Source organism: Centrocercus urophasianus, unplaced genomic scaffold (genome assembly GCF_019232065.1).
Source record: "Centrocercus urophasianus isolate 14NV4802_14NV808 unplaced genomic scaffold, USGS_Curo_1.0 seq_29, whole genome shotgun sequence".
Classification (NCBI taxonomy): domain Eukaryota; kingdom Metazoa; phylum Chordata; class Aves; order Galliformes; family Phasianidae; genus Centrocercus; species Centrocercus urophasianus.
The window spans coordinates 4,420,111-4,437,272 of record NW_024884855.1 but is presented as its reverse complement, the minus strand read 5'-3'; the positions used below and the strand labels follow the sequence as shown (position 1 = coordinate 4,437,272).

At 40.0% G+C, this 17,162-nt stretch overlaps 1 protein-coding gene across 9 annotated transcripts in view; it reads right to left on the bottom strand.

The window, feature by feature from the left end:
• Positions 1 to 17,066, bottom strand: part of CIITA (class II major histocompatibility complex transactivator) — a 37,421-nt gene extending 20,355 nt beyond the window's left edge. For 3 of the 9 annotated variants that reach the window (XM_042827646.1, XM_042827647.1, XM_042827648.1), the window contains exons 1-2: positions 2,070 to 2,179; positions 899 to 1,036 (exon numbers count right to left, since the gene is read on the bottom strand). In XM_042827646.1, coding sequence (XP_042683580.1) covers positions 899 to 1,022 — 124 coding nt within the window. In that variant the 5' untranslated portion in view covers positions 1,023 to 1,036; positions 2,070 to 2,179. The other 6 variants (XM_042827641.1, XM_042827639.1, XM_042827643.1 and 3 more) reach the window with 6 other exon arrangements.
• Between the last annotated feature and the right edge of the window lie 96 nt (positions 17,067 to 17,162).

Sequence of the window (17,162 nt, the reverse complement as noted above, 5' to 3'; positions counted from 1 at the left end):
CCCTAGTCTTTCTGCTTTCTCCTCCATCACAGAATAATGAAATCATTAGTCTGTGCTCTGAAAAGATGTAGAACAGCACCTGCTAATGCAAGTCTGTTGCGTTGGTGCCTTAGGAAATGATAGTTTGCTTGCAGTTGTCTAGCTTCATAGAATCACAGAACGGTTTGAATTGGAAGACACCTATAAAGATCATGACTTAATTTTTAGGTAGTCCTGTGTAGTGCTGAGTTGGATGTGATCCGTGTGGGTCCTTTCCAATCTGAGATGTTCTATGATCCTCCAGTTCCAACCTTCCTGCCATGGATACCTCCCACTAGATCAGGTTGCCCGAAGCCCCATCCAACCTGGCCTTGAATTGTTAAGCCTTGTCCCATCACTACACACCTTTGTAAAGAGTCTCTCCCCATCTTTCTTTTAAGCCTTCTTTAAGTACTGCAAGGCCCCAGTAAGATTGTCCTAGAGCCTTCTCTTTTTCAGGCTAAACAACTGCAGCTCTCTCAGCCTGCCTCCATAGGAGAGGTGCTCTAACCTTCTGAGCATATTTATGCCTTCCTCTGGACCTGTTCCAACTGCTCCATGTCCAACACAAACATGTGAGCTTGTGCAGGGGGCACAGCTCAGAGAGGCTCTCCATCCATTCACTCTAATTGACACTGATATTTGGGATTGTTCTGGACCAGGTTCAGCACCTTGCACATCTTTAAATACATGGTAGTTTCCGGAAGCAGTCACTGTTTTATATACTTATACAGAAAAAATTATCATATTGCAAAACAAAGCACCTGGTGAATTCAGTCCAGCCACCACGATGAACTGTCATTGGATGGCCACTTAATCTTGAAGAGATGGCAATGCCTTATATCTAAATTATTCAAGTGCTTTTTAGTGCTTTACTAACCTGCAAAGAATTCACCTTCATTTCCAGATGACTTAGGGTCTGAGAATGTAAATAGATGCACTGGATCAATATCACAAAGCAGCAAATCAAGGTAGCCATTTTCAGACACAGATGCTGAATCCATGATTTATCTCTTGTCTGAAATCAGATCACAAAACAATTAGCTATGACAGAGACAACTTCTGTAAATGAAAAGTAAAAGTCTAGCACTGTGGCTTTCTGTTGATCATAAGCCATTGAAATCTGACAGGATTGGAACTGGTCTCACTGGTCTCATGCGTGAGACTCATTGCAATCTGCATCTAGGTCTGTAATTTTAAGTCATTGTTGTCATGCAGATAAGTCTCAAGTGAAGTTATTGCAATGAGATTCACCCATTTTTCACACCAACCACATGGGATACTGCAGTCTGACCATACAGCCCAAAACAACCTGGCAAGTACTAAATAAACTGCAGCTTCTGTAACTTCATCAGAATATAAGTGGTACAAGCACAGATCCAGCAGTTATTGAGGGAACAAGGAGACTGCAGTGAAGAGGATGGAAGAACTCCATCCTGTACTGCTATGACAATGTCTGTTCAGGGTCAGCAGCTTCTGGCTGGGCTGCTACATCCCAGCTCGTGAGACCTGCAGACAGCTCTAGGAGACGTCCCCTCAGTACAGGAAAGAACAGTAAGAGATCACACAGCTATTTTGTAGAGCTCTTCCCCAAACTTTATGGTTTACTGTATGGTCACATTGGGAATTCATTTCTGGTAACAGGGCACTTGCTGGCACTGTAAAATTTACCACAGTAATTTAAAAAATAGATTTAGCAATATCTGCTAGACAAAAAAAAGCACTAGACAGAAAAGCATGAGCTAATAAGAATTGCTAAGCATTTCAGAGTGCCATACGAAATCCAGACAACTCTCTGCGTACTCATGTGCTCCCTGCTGCACTCCCACATTTCTGTATGGTTTGGGAACTGCTTCGTTTCTGCATTTCTTTAGATAAAGTTTATCTGTCCTCCACCTCATTTTAAATCCCTTCCGTATGCTTCCAGTTAGAGCAGCAAGCACCAGCATAAGCTCAAACATTCCACAGATAGTGGAATAACTGTACATGTTGGTTATTCATCATCTTTATCAAATTATTTCCAAAACAAATATTGGCTTCTCAGTGCTTACAGATCTCTGATATGAATGTTATCCGTGTTGATGATCCAAGTCATTCAATCCACCGTAATTCTCAGATACCAACATGAAATGGACAACCAGCAAATTTTCCAGTCTGCATCCTGTCAAAATAGCTGGTCACACACTGCAACTATGGAAAGTTTCAGACAGGCACTGAGAATCATATTTTGAGGTGAAGGCAGTAAGCAGAACCAGTCACACTACCACAAGCTACTTTCTTGTGAACTAATCCTCATTTCCCTCCCAGCCCTGGGTGGAGTTGTCCCTTTGTGCAGCTTGGAAATGGACCTCTCTGTGTTCTTCTGCAGAAGACACCTGAATCTAGAGCCAAATCTTAGGAGAGCAGGTGGACATAGCAACACCCTATGTGTAGGGGTGACCTACACTCAGGTACTTCTCCTTTTTCATACTGTGTGGCCTCATTACATTACCAACATTACAAAAAGTTGTGGTTATTGCCTGCCCTACTATAAATGGAAAGCAGAAGTTGACAAACCTTCATGAGAACCAAGAAGGAGGTTATAAACATATCACATTAATTTCTCAAATTGTTGCTGCATGCTCTTTGTTGTATTACTGTAAAATCTAAACACAGTTGGGCCTTGCAGAATATTGGTTTTCCACACTGTGAACAATGCTGTTGAAACATTAACCCCAAAATAATATTGGATCAGAAGTAGAGACAGAGAAGTGATGAGCAGAAGTTCTGCTGTCCCATAGCCCTGAGCAATGTGCTTTGGGTAGCCCTGCCTGAGCAGCAGCACTGGAGCAGCTGAGCTCCAGAAATCTTTCCAGTCTCAGCCATCCCATGGTCCTGTGCAGTTCTAAAGGGAATGCAAAACAGACAGGTGAATCACTCCTTCCAAGTTCAGCAATTATTAAACTGCTTGATTACAGCAGATGAAGAAAAGGGCAAATCCTATGGAAAGGGAGTAAGTAGGCCTTCTTAGTGTTTGTGGAAATATAATCCTAAGAGCTTTTGTTATTCTAAAGATCTCTTCCAATTGCATTTCCCTGTGGTTAAATACAGACATAATGCAAAATGTTTCGCATTACAAAGTCAAGGTGTCAGGAAGGAGCTGAGAAAGGAGCCTTGCCAGTGCCAAGTCCCACTAGAGAGCTGAAAATTAAGAATTAAGAAGAGCTACAGCTCAGGAGTACAGGAGTAAGAGAAATGTAGCCTTCTACCTTGGGAAGATTGAACTTTCAAAAATGAAGAACTTGCTCTGTTTACCCTCTTTTCTTCTTCACTGCATTGGGCTGACATACATCTACACAAATCTGCCTTTCTATTATCTACACTGGATTTCAGGTGGTGCAGTTTCTTTTGCTGAACCAAAAAAAATCTTAATAACAGCTGTGCTGTGGCATTAAAGTGATGGTGGGATTTGTGGAAAGTGCTCTGTCCAAAGTTTCAGGGAAAAAGAAGTGAGTTTTGGAAAGAGGAAGGTTGCTACATGAAGGGTGTGCCAGAGGGAAGCAGGATTATACCTCTGGATAGTGAATGCTTGGCTGTGTGTTTCAACTGAAGCACAGAAAATGAAACCCAGCATTACTAAGTGTATTTACAACAGCAATTGCTTTCCCAGGACTTTCCTTTTTTTTTTTTTTTCCCACACAGCATCCCACTGAATCCAGCACCCTCTGTCTGAGGCTATAGTTGATGTGTTCTATACTGCTCAGTCACTTTCTTGGTTGTTTCACACATGACTTTACCTTAGTTTACTGATAATACAGTCCCCTGGCATCCTGCAGTGTTGCCAAAATGGGCATTTTGCATATTTTCATATCACAGGATTAAAATTTCATCCAAACCTGTGTGTTAGGGCACTGAATGCTGTTACCAGCTCTCTGGGGATGGTAACAGTGGACCAAAGTCCCATGGGACATCAGCACTGACATTTGCTTTTGGCCTCTGCACAAGCAAAAGTTCTAGGTGAGAAAGACAGGTTGTGCTTCCCAATGTATTCCCAGGCCTTTCAGAGGGTGCTGTCTTTTGCTATTTGGGTGCTTGTTAAGACTAATATTTTTTCTTTAAATAATGAACTAACACCTCCTTTCCCAAGCAGCCTGTTAACTCCAGCTCCATCCCTATATTCCCCGTGCTCCCTTTGCATTAACTCTGTGATGACTCAGTGCATACCTCTGCTGCAGTAAGGTTTCTACTCAGGATACATCCATGTTAGTGCTGTTTTCTACATATACAGCACAGCAATTTGATTCACTTGCAAGACTTTGGGTGGGTTTTGTTCAGCACTCTTTTACAGTGCTATCAAAACAATAAGAATTACAAATGCTGGTAAAGTAGTAAAAGAAATAGTGAGCATCACTATACCAGGACAAAGAATACAGCTCATGAAGCAGTAGGTGTTCCCTTAAATCACATACAAGTCTTAAGAGCTGGATGGCACATTTTAGTTTCCTATAGATAAAGGGAGTAAGTTGTGACTTATCATTTGACACCAGGCAATGAATTCTGCTACCATTTAAAACCAAGTGGTAGTTAAGAGGAAGGAGAAGATTTACAGAAAGGCAATAATGTGAAGTTTTCTTCCAATGTGAGAAAGATGCTTCTGAGGAGATTCTGTCAGGGGGTTTTCTTTCCCAAACTCTTTTGACTGACAGGGAATAAAGCAATTTCCCACAAGTACAGAGGATAAGAAAATTTTAAAAGAAAAAGAAAGTCATCTCAGGAACGGAAGAACCCTGCCCTACAACTTAATTTTCATATCAGTTTAGGAAGCCAAAAATAATAGTGTGCAGCTTATATTTAGCATTGGAAGTTTGGGGTCCTATTTCAACTCTATGAGAAACTTATGTCCAAAAGCCTGTTTAGCTTTTCCTGCTGTATTATGTGATTTACCAAAAGATGATACTTTTGCCTACGGAAGGCATCTTACCTATGCATTAGTCTAAAATGAAAGAACTGAGATGATGCTGGAAAAAAATCTGCTGTATGTCCTACCTTACTCTCCTTTGTCTCCTTCAGATGAGGTTAGAGAAGTTTGAAAAAGTACAGATGTCAGCCTGAGGGATTTTCTGCCTTTCTGTGAACTTCATTGTATAGTGAGAAACAACAGATTAGAAAATAAAACCTCAAAACCTCACCAGCTTTGCCTGGTAGATAGGTATGTGTAGGCAGGCTGCAGGCAAGCTGTCCTGCAGGCGTCAGAGTTGAGAAAATCTTTGAGAACAGAATTTGCCTCCTGAACCCAGCAGTGCCTCTGCTGTCAGAGCTGTGCCCATCTCTCCCATCTCAGCAGGGAGGTGATACGAAGAGGCAGAGGAGACCCCTTGCCTACTTTTTTAGCAGACAAGCTAGCTTTATATTCAAAGACCTTCTCTATCACAGAAGCCCTCCTAAACCAGAACGTTTTCTTGCCAAAACAGTCAGAAGAACAGAAACAAGCTAGTTTATTCCAATACTCCGCAGTTTCACTTTCCGTATAAACAGTATTTGTACAGAGAAGAAGCATGTTCCCCTCAAAACCTGAAACTACTCATTTTCAAGCAATTAACATGACTAAAATTTCTGCAAAATTTCATCCCTTCTAATTCAGACTTTATCCTAAGAATATTTCAAGCAATACAAGTCCAGATACTGATACACAAATCAGTTACAGTTCTTCACGGCAGGTAAGACAAAATGAATGTACCATGACAAAAGCATAGCAGTTGAGAATTGAAGAAAAACTGACCTTAGGAAAGCAGGTGGTTCCTGTTCCTTCAATCTGGATTCAGCACCAGCACAGCAGGAGAGCTGCTCTCACTACTGAGGGTTCATAGATATAAGGAGGAAACAAGCCAGGCAAGTCACAGCTGAAACGTTAGAGGCTTAGGGGAATTCCAAGGAGGAAAACTAAGAGGAAGCTTCCCTCTAGCAGCCCTGTACAACAAACTCTAGTACCTGTCACTTGCCACAGCTAAGAAGAGCCTGCACTTGCTGCTTTGTAGGAACAGAACAATTTATCCACTTGGAAACTGAAACTACTTGAGAGTTGGCAGAACAAGGTTTGGTGTTCCCCAGAATTCCCCATTTTTTTCCTGGTTCAAATCTGTCCCAAAGTCAAACTGTTAAACAGTCCCTTGGAAAGAATAAGCAGGCAGCATGCAAGCACTCTTACCTTGGGGCTCCATTTGCTCAAACAGAAGTGAAACTATTCTTCACATGCTTAAAAACTGCCTAAACAAATAATTTGGTACCTTCTGCAAGTGGCTGTTGCCCTTGGTCCAAACTGACAAGCATGGTGCTCCACACAACATAAAACTTGTCTAGTTTACACATGACTTTCGGAGTTTGCTGGTACCAACATTTGGCAGACAGTGTTTATTCATCTTTTGAATCTCAGACTGAGTCACACCTTGCTGGTGCCTGTCTGTCATAAGACAAAGATGAAAACTAACGTACCTAATGAGTGTTCCTTCTGCAATCCTATCGTTGCTTCCATGTGGAAATGCAACCCTGCTTACCTATTTTTCAAATTTTGTATTACGCAAAGACCTACATGAGTTAGAAATTGCTTAAAAAAAACCTTATCCTCTAGTGAGCAAATGCTTCTTGTAAGTGATAGCTTATAACAAAGTTCCAGAATTTGAAGGGGGAAGGAAAGCAGTGAGATTTGATCAAGTCAGTGGTATCCAGGACTTGCAAGCTTTTGGTCAGCTGCTTGGTAACAGTTGGCTTCCTCACAAGGCAGCAGCAGGTCCTATAAGCAAAGCAGCTGCAGATCTGTGTAAGCCTTTTTCCTTTAGCTCCACTTCCACCAGGTTCTGGGGGAACATGTTAACCTAGAACAGATAATGATTGTAATACAGTCATTGCAAGGAAAACTCCTACAAACAGTCAAAAGGATTGTTAATCTTGCAACATGCAGAACAACCCCACAAATCTCAAGCTCCTTTATGAGTCCTGTAGGCAAACTTCATCAGTTTCTGTGGCTGTAATCCCCTGGTGTAATCAATGAACCTCAAGAATGAAAATTTGGAGAACAAAGGAGTTCAGCTGCTTACTGTAATTCCAATTCATATAACTGCAGTAAAAAAAGTTGCCCACTTTGTGCACAACAGCCATAGCTGCTTAGAAACAGCAGAAAAGAATTGCTGGAACAAATCAGAGTAGTAGTTCATCTAGTGGACTAATCTCTAATGATGGTCTTAGAGGCAGAATGTAAAGAAAACAGGAGGCTGTGAGACAGCTGAGAAGTGCCTAAACTCCCTAGGTGAGCACCTGCTTCTGTGCTTCAGTTTTTGCTGATTCAAAATGAAGATAAGCTTCCCTACAGCAAAAGGAACAAGCAGAACGTACCAATGGACATTGGAAGCACTGCAAAATTGATGTAAATGATACACTTTACAAGTGGAAGAAATCTGAGGCTTTCTCAACCAGATATTTTAGAGATCCTCATTCAGGACCTGCTGGTATCTGTCTGTTCCTGACCTGTGTTGTCTTTGCTAAGTAAAAGTCATTGAACATAGATCTGAAAATGAACAGATTTGAAAAAGAAACTTCGAAAAAAAATTTGCTTCAAAGGAAGTTTAATCTAATAGTTTGAGTCATTTCCTGATAAACGTATATCTTTGAAGCTACTTCTTTAAGCTCTGCTCCTAATTACAAAATCTAGAGAATAGTGGCAATAGTTGAACATGTGATGGATGAAGACTAGTGCTTATTCTGATATACTTTGGTTTCCTTCTGTCATGTCTCAAATTAATCCAAGTTTTGTGACAGACGCAGAGCCAGGCATTACAGGATCATGATCTTTGAATGCAGATTTTAGGCATGAGTATTACAAAAATGAGAAGCAATGGATGTGTTTACAAGCATTTCAGGGATTTAATTAAAAGCAGACTCTATACGGTCCCAGCTTATGTAACCCCAGGCTACCTGCCATGATATTCTATAAATATGACTTCTTGGCATTAATTTGAATGTCAGAACAGCACGAAGATCTTCCAGTTCAGTATTTTTCCACTAATGAACTATCTATTTTTTTCATTAGCATTTCTTCATGTATTCTCAGAAATGCCCTTAGAAGTGATGCCCAATACTGTGTTATAGGAGAGGAAAAACTTCACACACAGCCCTGTGCTGCAGCCCAACTTTCTTCCATCAGGTTTACAGGACTATCTGCATATTCTACTAATTATTCTTTCATTATCCTTTTAGAATTGTTTTCTAAAATTCATTCTGAATAATATAACTAAGCTGAAGTTCTGTTTCACATAGGATGGGCCATGTTAGGATTGTCCCAACACTACTTCTGTTTTCCATTGTATACAACATTAATCTCCTGATGGATAAGACTAAAAAGTTAAGTGAGTTTACAACCTCACAATTTTAAAGACTTCACATTTTTATCTCTCCTTCTGCCCACTAAGAACCTCACAGTTCTTGAATCCAGCTTCTTAAGTCATTAAGTACTTCCTCTCATTAAATATGCAGCAGTCTGCTACAGATATTGTAATTTTTGTGCTTATAGGCAGCTGGAATTTACAACAGAAAATGTTCTTCCCACACATGCTTGAAAAAGGTGAGTGATATTCTCACCATGAGTTGTCAGAATGGGTTGTGAACAAATGCTGCTCAGATTATCAATGGTTGAGTTGTCAGTAGACAAAAACTGACTTTACTGTAGTCCTTGATCTACTTTACATTTCTTGTTCTGCAGAAATATCAAAGATTAAGTTTTATTATGGACTGACTATATAAATGACTATTGGAGAGCTAACCTGAATGGGTGGATCTGTTTGTAGCTGCTCTTGGACTACATTCTGCCCTCTTCTCTTCCTTGCCTGCCCCCCACTGATGCACTTTGCACTGTTACAATGCAATAAACAAAAGTAAATCTTTAACAATACGAAAAGAAAAATCTGATTTACCAGATAAGTACTTGGTCCCTATTGGCTTGCTATCTTTCATATTTTGAGGTTTATTGCCACAGAGTTTAAACAGTACTGGGGAAACAAAGTGTTCACATACAGATCCCATTTTTCCATAAATGTCAGTCATATCTTCCTAGGTAGGTCCTCTCTGTCTTTTTCATGGAGCAAGGCCTGGTGGTTCTACTTGGCTATCACATCTTCCTTCAGCATGAGGTTAAGCGATGCATGGACATCAGAAGCCGTAGCACCCAAGATAATCTTTCTTACTCCAGGTAGGATCTCCTTAAAAAGATTTATACCTGCAACTGAAGATGCTTAAAGGAGGTTTGAGCAAAATGTGAACTTTATCTAAAATAAAAGATTCACTCAGTCAGCATCAAAAAGATGAAGTGAAAAAAAAAGTTGAGAGACTTTGGCCTGCAATAGCAGAGGTATTTCCTCATTTGAGTTAGCCTTTAAATAACACTTCCAAGAACAAATACAAAATGACCAAACAACACAACTCTTACAAGCATTATTAAAAGACAATTCACCAAATCAGCAACATGGTCACTTGAAAAAACATGATATCAAAAACGTTTGTCTCACTGAAGAGGATTACTATAGCAATATCTTTGTCTTCCAGTAGAGTTGGAGTGTGGCCACACCAGTGGGCCCACCAAGGTCACTGCTAAATCAGAGCAGTACCAAAAGCTCTAACACAGAACACATCCTCACGTGAGGGATAGATTAAAACTTGGAGCTTCCAATGCAGAATTAGAGATTAGGTTGTGAATAAATTCTTTCAGAAAAGCCAAACGAGAACCAGGTAGAAAGCCCAGGCTGTTTTCAGTGGCACTCAGTGCCAGGACAAGAGGCACTGGGCAAACCCTGAAGCACCCCCTCTATTCAGGTATCTATGGACACTGACAAGTCTCCAGGCTGAACAGCCCTGGCTCTCTCAGCTCCAACCCTTCATCATCTTTATGGCCTTACGTTGGGATTCTTTCAAGTTATGTCCTGGTCTCTCCTGTACTGGAGAGCCCTACTGGACATAGCACTCCAGCTGCTGCCTCACCAATGCCAAGCAGAGGAGCAGGATCACCTCCCTCCACCTGCTGGCAATACTTGACTTAGTGCAGCCCAGAATAGCTGCTTCTTAAATCTGATTCATTTTCCTTAACTTTATTTAGAAGTTTTTATTTACTGATCTATGTGACCTGTTGCAGCAGCTTATGTTTAGGTATTGTTTATATTTGAAAATACACATAAAAGAAGTTATAAAGATGGCAGTGGGTAAATAAACAATTACCTATTACTGACAATTCTCTTTATGCTATTTTTTTTTTCTTCTATGTTTTTAAGTATCTGATTGCTATAGCAAAATGTACAGCTTTAAAATAAAAACAGGAGCAAAATTTCTAGGGCTGTTTCAAGGCTTATAGGTAGAATCTTTAACATCCAGTTTACTGTGTGACTGCTAAACAAGAATGTAGGCCAACTATGGGATAAGGATTCAAATACCCAAATATTTTTTTCGTTATTTGCTCAGCGGTTTCACTTCCTTGAACACTGCCATCATTTCTTTTCATCAGACACGTATGAAGTTGGATCAGTAATTCAGCCTAGCTAGAAACCTTGCACTGAGATGAACTTGCTAAATGATTATAAAAGTTATAAGTACATAACTGTCAATTCTGGTTAAGATCTAAAATCTCTGTAGAAGAAAAATGATTTTATGCTTCTTCTGGATGTTAATGTTTATGCTCAGTAACATGGAATAGATGGAAAAGATAGGAAAAACAAGCAAATATTATATGGCAGTACAATTTGGCTTGTAGTGCAGGTGGGTAACAAGTTCAAGCTGTAGGTATATAATCTGCAATTTATTTTCCTCATGGGAAAGTAGACCCCTTAGATTTTTCAGGCACATTCATGTTTCAGTTAAAAAATGTATAAGGAATGTTTTTTTAAAAGTATTAACTATTAAAGTTGCTGCCTACACTGACTCAAAACAGAAGAGAGAACATTTGTTGAAGTACGAGCAGGAATACGGTCCTACTCACTCAGAGTAGCACAGAAAAAAATCTTCTATCAACACAGACCTGTACTGAATCAGATGTCTACACTTGTACATTACCATCCTGAGGAGCAGAAGAGCATATGCTGAAGGTCTGCCCTCCAGAAAGCTGGGAACTGCTTACTCTCACAGCAAACATCAGTGTGCGTTCTGCAGCTTGGGGAAGAGAGGCAGTCCCAATCTCAGCTTCTTGGATATGGAGGTTTACAGAAGGTTTTTTTGGCATCATCAGTCATATTCAAGGTGTCTCTAGGCAGCACTTCTGACTAAGAAGTCTTCTTCCTGGTGGGAGATTCAAGCAACATAGTAAGCCATGTATTAAAAGAAGAAAGTGAACATAAACTGTAATTCTCTGCCCGTCTCTTCAAATCTTTGACCTGAAGCACCTTATCTTTTGCAAAGTTAGATAAAGAAAGCCTGTATGGTAGATTCCTTTCTGTGGGCAAAAAAAGAACTCATGTCCATGGGATAGTTCTCTCCAGATGCAGACAAGCAAGTAAACAAATAGCTTGTGATACACCATTGGGATTGACACTTAAGCACAAGAAAAGCAGGTATTTTATGTTTCACATCTGAAGCAGTTTCTTCCTGCAAAGGAACCCAGGGAAAGCACAGCAAAAAGAAGTGATTATAGGCTTTTAAAATAAAATACAATATTGTTTTTTTTTCTTCTTATGCTGGATTTGAGACAGACCAAAAGTGGGATTACCTTTGCACAGGCATTAGACTATAGGGATTATAACTCATTCCTGTTTTACTCTTCCAACACATTTTCAGGATTCCTGTTTTCCGAAAATATGTTCAAGACCATCATCTGGTAGGAAGCATGTTTTTTACACAACTGTCCCCAGCTTTTGCTGGGCTGTAGGAAAAGATATCAAGCAAATAATATGCTATCTTGTAGCTATGAGCAAAATGAGGGAAAGGGGACTACAGTGGCATTAGGCTTTGAAAACTTGACTCAACTTGTAGCACTGCTAATTTGCTATTTTGGCAAAATATTATTTCTATTTCTGTTTCTGTTTTTGCATTTGTAAAATTAAAACATTCTCTTACCATCTTGACACAGGTAAAATCTGCTGAGGCTCATGACACACCGCAGTGCCAGGTACCAAAGGCCAAAAGCTGGCCTACAGTGGTACATTCCATCTGCTGCAACCCCTAGGAAAAACAGTGAAATTAATTGCCAAGATTTTACTATGGCTATTTGGATTTCAAAATTAGTGTAGATTGATATTTACTTAGAAGTGATACTTCCTCTCAAGAAAGAAATCAAAAGCACAAGTTCTCCTTTCTAACTAACTTTCCTCTTTGAAACACATCATAACACAAACAATGCACATGAAAAAGGAGAACTAAGCCAGACTGTACATTTTTGCTATTCGCTGCTTCTCAAGTTGTAACTATTTAGAACTTTCTGTATTTTTTTTCCTTTGGACTTTCAGAAAAGGCTACCATTGTGATCCTTAGAGAGAGATACCCTATGTCACATCACTTATCTACTTTAGTTTATGTGTTATTTAAAGTGAATTCTTAGGCAGGGAAGCTGTGCTGATAAACGCATTCACGTGTGATGCAGAGTACTGACATGCTGATGCACTGTATTATACAGCTTGAATCACTACAGTCAGAAAGGAAGGAGAATTGCTAAATGGACTTTTCAGGCTATGAAAAATTGCTCAAGCAGCAGTCTGTCAGTGCTATTCAGACTGGATGAAAGGAATCCCAAACAAAAATTCTGGTATTGAATCCAGTTTATGGCCAGAGAAGTCAGAGTTGCTAGCTGATTGGAAAACCAGAGACAACAGCTCAGACTATGTTAAAGGAATTTCAAGTATACACAGAAATCAGTCAGGACTTTGCAGCAACCTCCATCAGCATTCGAGAATGTTCCCTCGATGAATGTCTAGTTGCTGGCATCTCCCTTAACTTTGCTACATTTTGCAATCTGGTCTGTGGAAACTTACTTTGTGTATTAGAATGGTGACTTTTGTCATCAGAGTATTTTTCATCATGCACATGCACACAGGATTTCCTAAGTAATTCTTCCAAGGTCTACAGCTCTTAATTTAAATGTCTATTAAGAAAAAATGTCTATTAAGATAAAAAAATAAATGTCTATTAAGTAAACTTCCAGTAGGGAAGTACAGATGCAATATCGTGTAAGATGTTTTAAACATAATTAGTTATTCTTCCCCAGAGATTATTTATAAAAGATATCTGATCAAATCTTTTCCCTACATCCCTAATTTCACCTCAGAAACCAACTGAACTTCTACTGATGTGCAGAAGTTCTTCAGCATCCCTCCATCCTGACAGCTCTAGCACCTACCATATTGCTTCCCAGACACTATGATGGGCCGCAGTACCATACTAGACACACTGCAGATAAGATACTGTATGGAGCTGGTCATGCTGATTGCCTCCCCAGAATATAATTCTCTAAGCTGAGGTCTGAGGTTAGGAACTCAGAAGATGGGATACTTCCAGTCTAGCAAGTGCAAAGAGTAGACTGCAAATATCTGTGAAATAACAACTGAAAACTAAATTAACAAAAATTTGCTGGTGTTCAGAACAAGTACTAATCCTTTATAAGCATGTTGTTATCCTACCACAAAATTCTTACTGGTAACTTTTACTGGTTATTTTTACTACCTCAATGACCTAAACGTCAGCAGATTCAGTGCCTGTTCCAAGTGATCTATTCTGCCTGAGAGGAGCTCCAGAGCTGACTGCAGAGCGGCTCTATCACTTCTCGTGTACTTCTCCATGTCCTCAAACAAGTGACTGGGAAAGTGAAATGTGAGGATGTCCTAAAGGGATCATCAGTCTTTGATCCTTAAAAGACTGCTCACTTTTAGAGTCCCAGTAAGTTGTATTGGAAGGGAATACTTCCTAGAGAAAATCATTTTAGCTACATTACACGACTTACTCTAGTTTACAGAAAAACTGCCCACCTACTCCTTAATTTGTAGTTCACCCAAGCAAAGTCTTTCATCCTTAGGTATTGTCTTTCAGAGATGCTTTGTTTTAAAAGTTGTCTGATGTTTATTCACAGCCCTATAACCTCACCTCTTGGATAATCAGTCCTGTCCACATATGGCAGCTCTAGAAGGGGAAGTGTAGCTTTTCACACTTGCATTGTAGGAACAGTTACATGTGGGTAACATTCCTAAGATAACTTGTTCTCATTCTTTGGAAGATGTTGAAGATCTATCTTGTTTTCCACTGCAGCATCACCATTGCAGGTTTTATCACAATTAACAGTAGCTGTGCAAGTCCCATTGATGTTCTTACCTGAAAGAGAAGAGGTAGAGAGAAGGTAAGAAATTTCAGCAGACTTTTAAGAAAAATTTCCACAGGAGCAGCATAGCCAAGATGGCTAACAAGGAAGAAATCATGACACTTCTGAGGTAGGAAAACCATCGCTGTAAATGCAGAAGTACCTTTCTTACTTGTCCTAGGAAAAGAAGATAACATCTGTCACATGCAGGAAAAGTAACACCTTAGGGACAAGGTATTTTGTCAGCATGCCATGGAGTGCAAAGCATCTTCAGTGGCAGCTGGCTGCAGCTGCATGCTCTGCAAGCTCACTGTGAGCACCAGGACCTGTGGCAGCATCCAATTGCCTCCTGGCCTGTGGACTGAGGAAGAGACAGGAAGGAGCTGTTATCCTGTTAACTGTTAGCTGTTAACTGTTTCCACCAGTTTGCAAGTGTCATGTAACTGTCATGCAAACGTCTTGCCAATAGTTTTGGGATAAGTGGCACACAACAGTACTGATCTTGTTACAGAAATGTTATCTAAATTATTATCTTATTTTGTCTTCTATAGCTGAGAGCAATTACAGAAATTGAAGAAACAGAAGAAAAAAGGAATTAATACTCTTTCTGTCACCATCACTTGGACTTCACTTAATGAGCCCCATACACTGCAGCATTGAGCAGGTGACAAAAACTGTAATTTCTCTTTACACTGAAATACAAGAGAGCAAGAATAGGAAACAGAAAACAAGTTCAAACCTACACCAACAAGGAAAAGCACAAGTTCAAAACCACAGTTCAAGTTTCACAATGATGGAGATGAGAAAACTGGGCAAAACCACTCCACTGACAGTTGGTAAAATCATGTATTTTAGGGGCTTCCCTACAGCATTTCTGATTTTTGTCAGCTAGCAGATTTTAGACACAAAAGACACGAAAATACACATCAGTCACAGTAGCTCTATCTTTAGCCACTTGTAAAAACAAGCCCTTAATGCTACTTTCATTTCAGTAGCTGTGCTCATTTTCTTGTAACAGCAGCCAGTGAATTTGATGATCAGATGAAGTTTTCTCCTTCAGGAGCTTCAGATTCATGTTTCTACAGCTCTGCAATGTGACCTCAGGGCTGCTTGGCTGAGAGGGACACGGAGCTCTCAAACCCTTTTTTTGAATCTGTTCTATGCTGCCCAAAGGGTGAAACCAGAAGTTAATGCCTTCTGAGAAACAAGCAGGGCTGGGTATTGCCCTTCTTCCACGATGTATTTCAATACTTTTATTTGGTGATTATTTACAGATTCTGGTTTAAAAAAATATATCTGTGGATCATGAACTGAGGCCCATCCATGAGAGAAACAGATGCTTCAGCCTCCAGCCTGGGGATCAGGCAGAAGTGCTTTCATGGGAACAGCAAAGGCATCCTCAAGCTTCCTTCTCTCCTAAGCCAGGAGGCTGAACTACAGTATCTCTGAGGCAGCAGAGGAAATTGTAGCCTCTTCCTGAGCACAGACTCCATTGAAAAGGAGTGGCTCATAGGCCACTGTTAACAGACAGACCATGCACCATGCTTTTGTTTTTGCCAAAGCATGTTGGGCCCCTATCACCAGGAGAGGCTGAGCTGTGTGCTGCATGTAGGGCAAGACATCTCCAGTAGCATTCAGTGTAATTCAGTGTAAAAGAATGTGCAAGTCAGTGTGCTGGACTTTGCTTCAAAGCAATATTTCTGTGGCTTATGTAAAGGATTGAACAATCCTGAATGCTTTCACCTCTGGGTGTGATGCAGGCTTATAGAAACAGCATGAATTTCCCTGACACCTTGTCAAGTTCTCTGTGATTGAGTTCAAGGATTTTTAAGGAGCTGAAGCTATCCAATGAACCAGACAAAGATTAACAAATTAAGAAAAGATGTTATTGAACAGAAACACTGCAGCACTGGTCTGCTTCACAGAAATCTGCATGTCAAACAAATTAAGAATTGTAAATAGAGGTTTCCCTCTTCACTGTGTAACCAGATTAGGAACTCTTTTCCACTTCTCTTTTTTAAGGTTTTTTTTTTTTTTCTGTATTCTTCTTTTTCCTGAGAAAGATTATTTCTCCCTTCAAAGCTACAAATTTGGAATAAATAAGAACAAACTCAAGCAAACATAGCAAAAGCCACTTAACCACAGCGTCTACAACAAAAGATGAAGTAGACTTTGCCATTGAAAACTGTGGTTGAAGATCTGTTTAGCAAGCATGTCAGAGATCTAAACAGAGCTATGAATAATAGAAATTTATCTATTCAATAAATTCTGTAATTTGGCCAATCTATCTCCTCAAAATTTAAGCATTTTACCAATCCCCCATCAAACTGCATCTGTGTATTTAATACAAGTGAGGCAAAAGTCATTCTTAAACAATATCTTCAAGCATTCGGTTCCTCTGAATATTAAGCTGTAACTGAGATACTTAGGGCACAATTACTACTATAGAGTTATTCAAAATATCCTTATGCAGTTTAAAGGGCAAGTCTCTATGCCAGCGTAGATTCCAGGCAGTACTCCAAAGCATTACGAGAAACCAGCTGACTTCAGTTAGCCAAGTCAACAAAGCACCACCTTACCCTTAGAGCAGGTTCTATTTACTGGATGTGAACAGACCTTAAAGAACAAGAGAGATCTGTACCAGGTCCACACTGCACACCGTGGTCAGCGGTGTCGCGCAGATTTTCTGTTGCGCTCCGTTCTGCTCCCTGCCTGATGGTCAGCGGTGTCACACAGCTCAGTTAACACACTTCACTCACTACAAGTCAGGCAGTTAACTAAACATTTGTTTTATACAATGTCCTTAAGCAATTACAATCTCAGTTGGCAAATGCTCAACAGATAGCAATTCCAAACATAC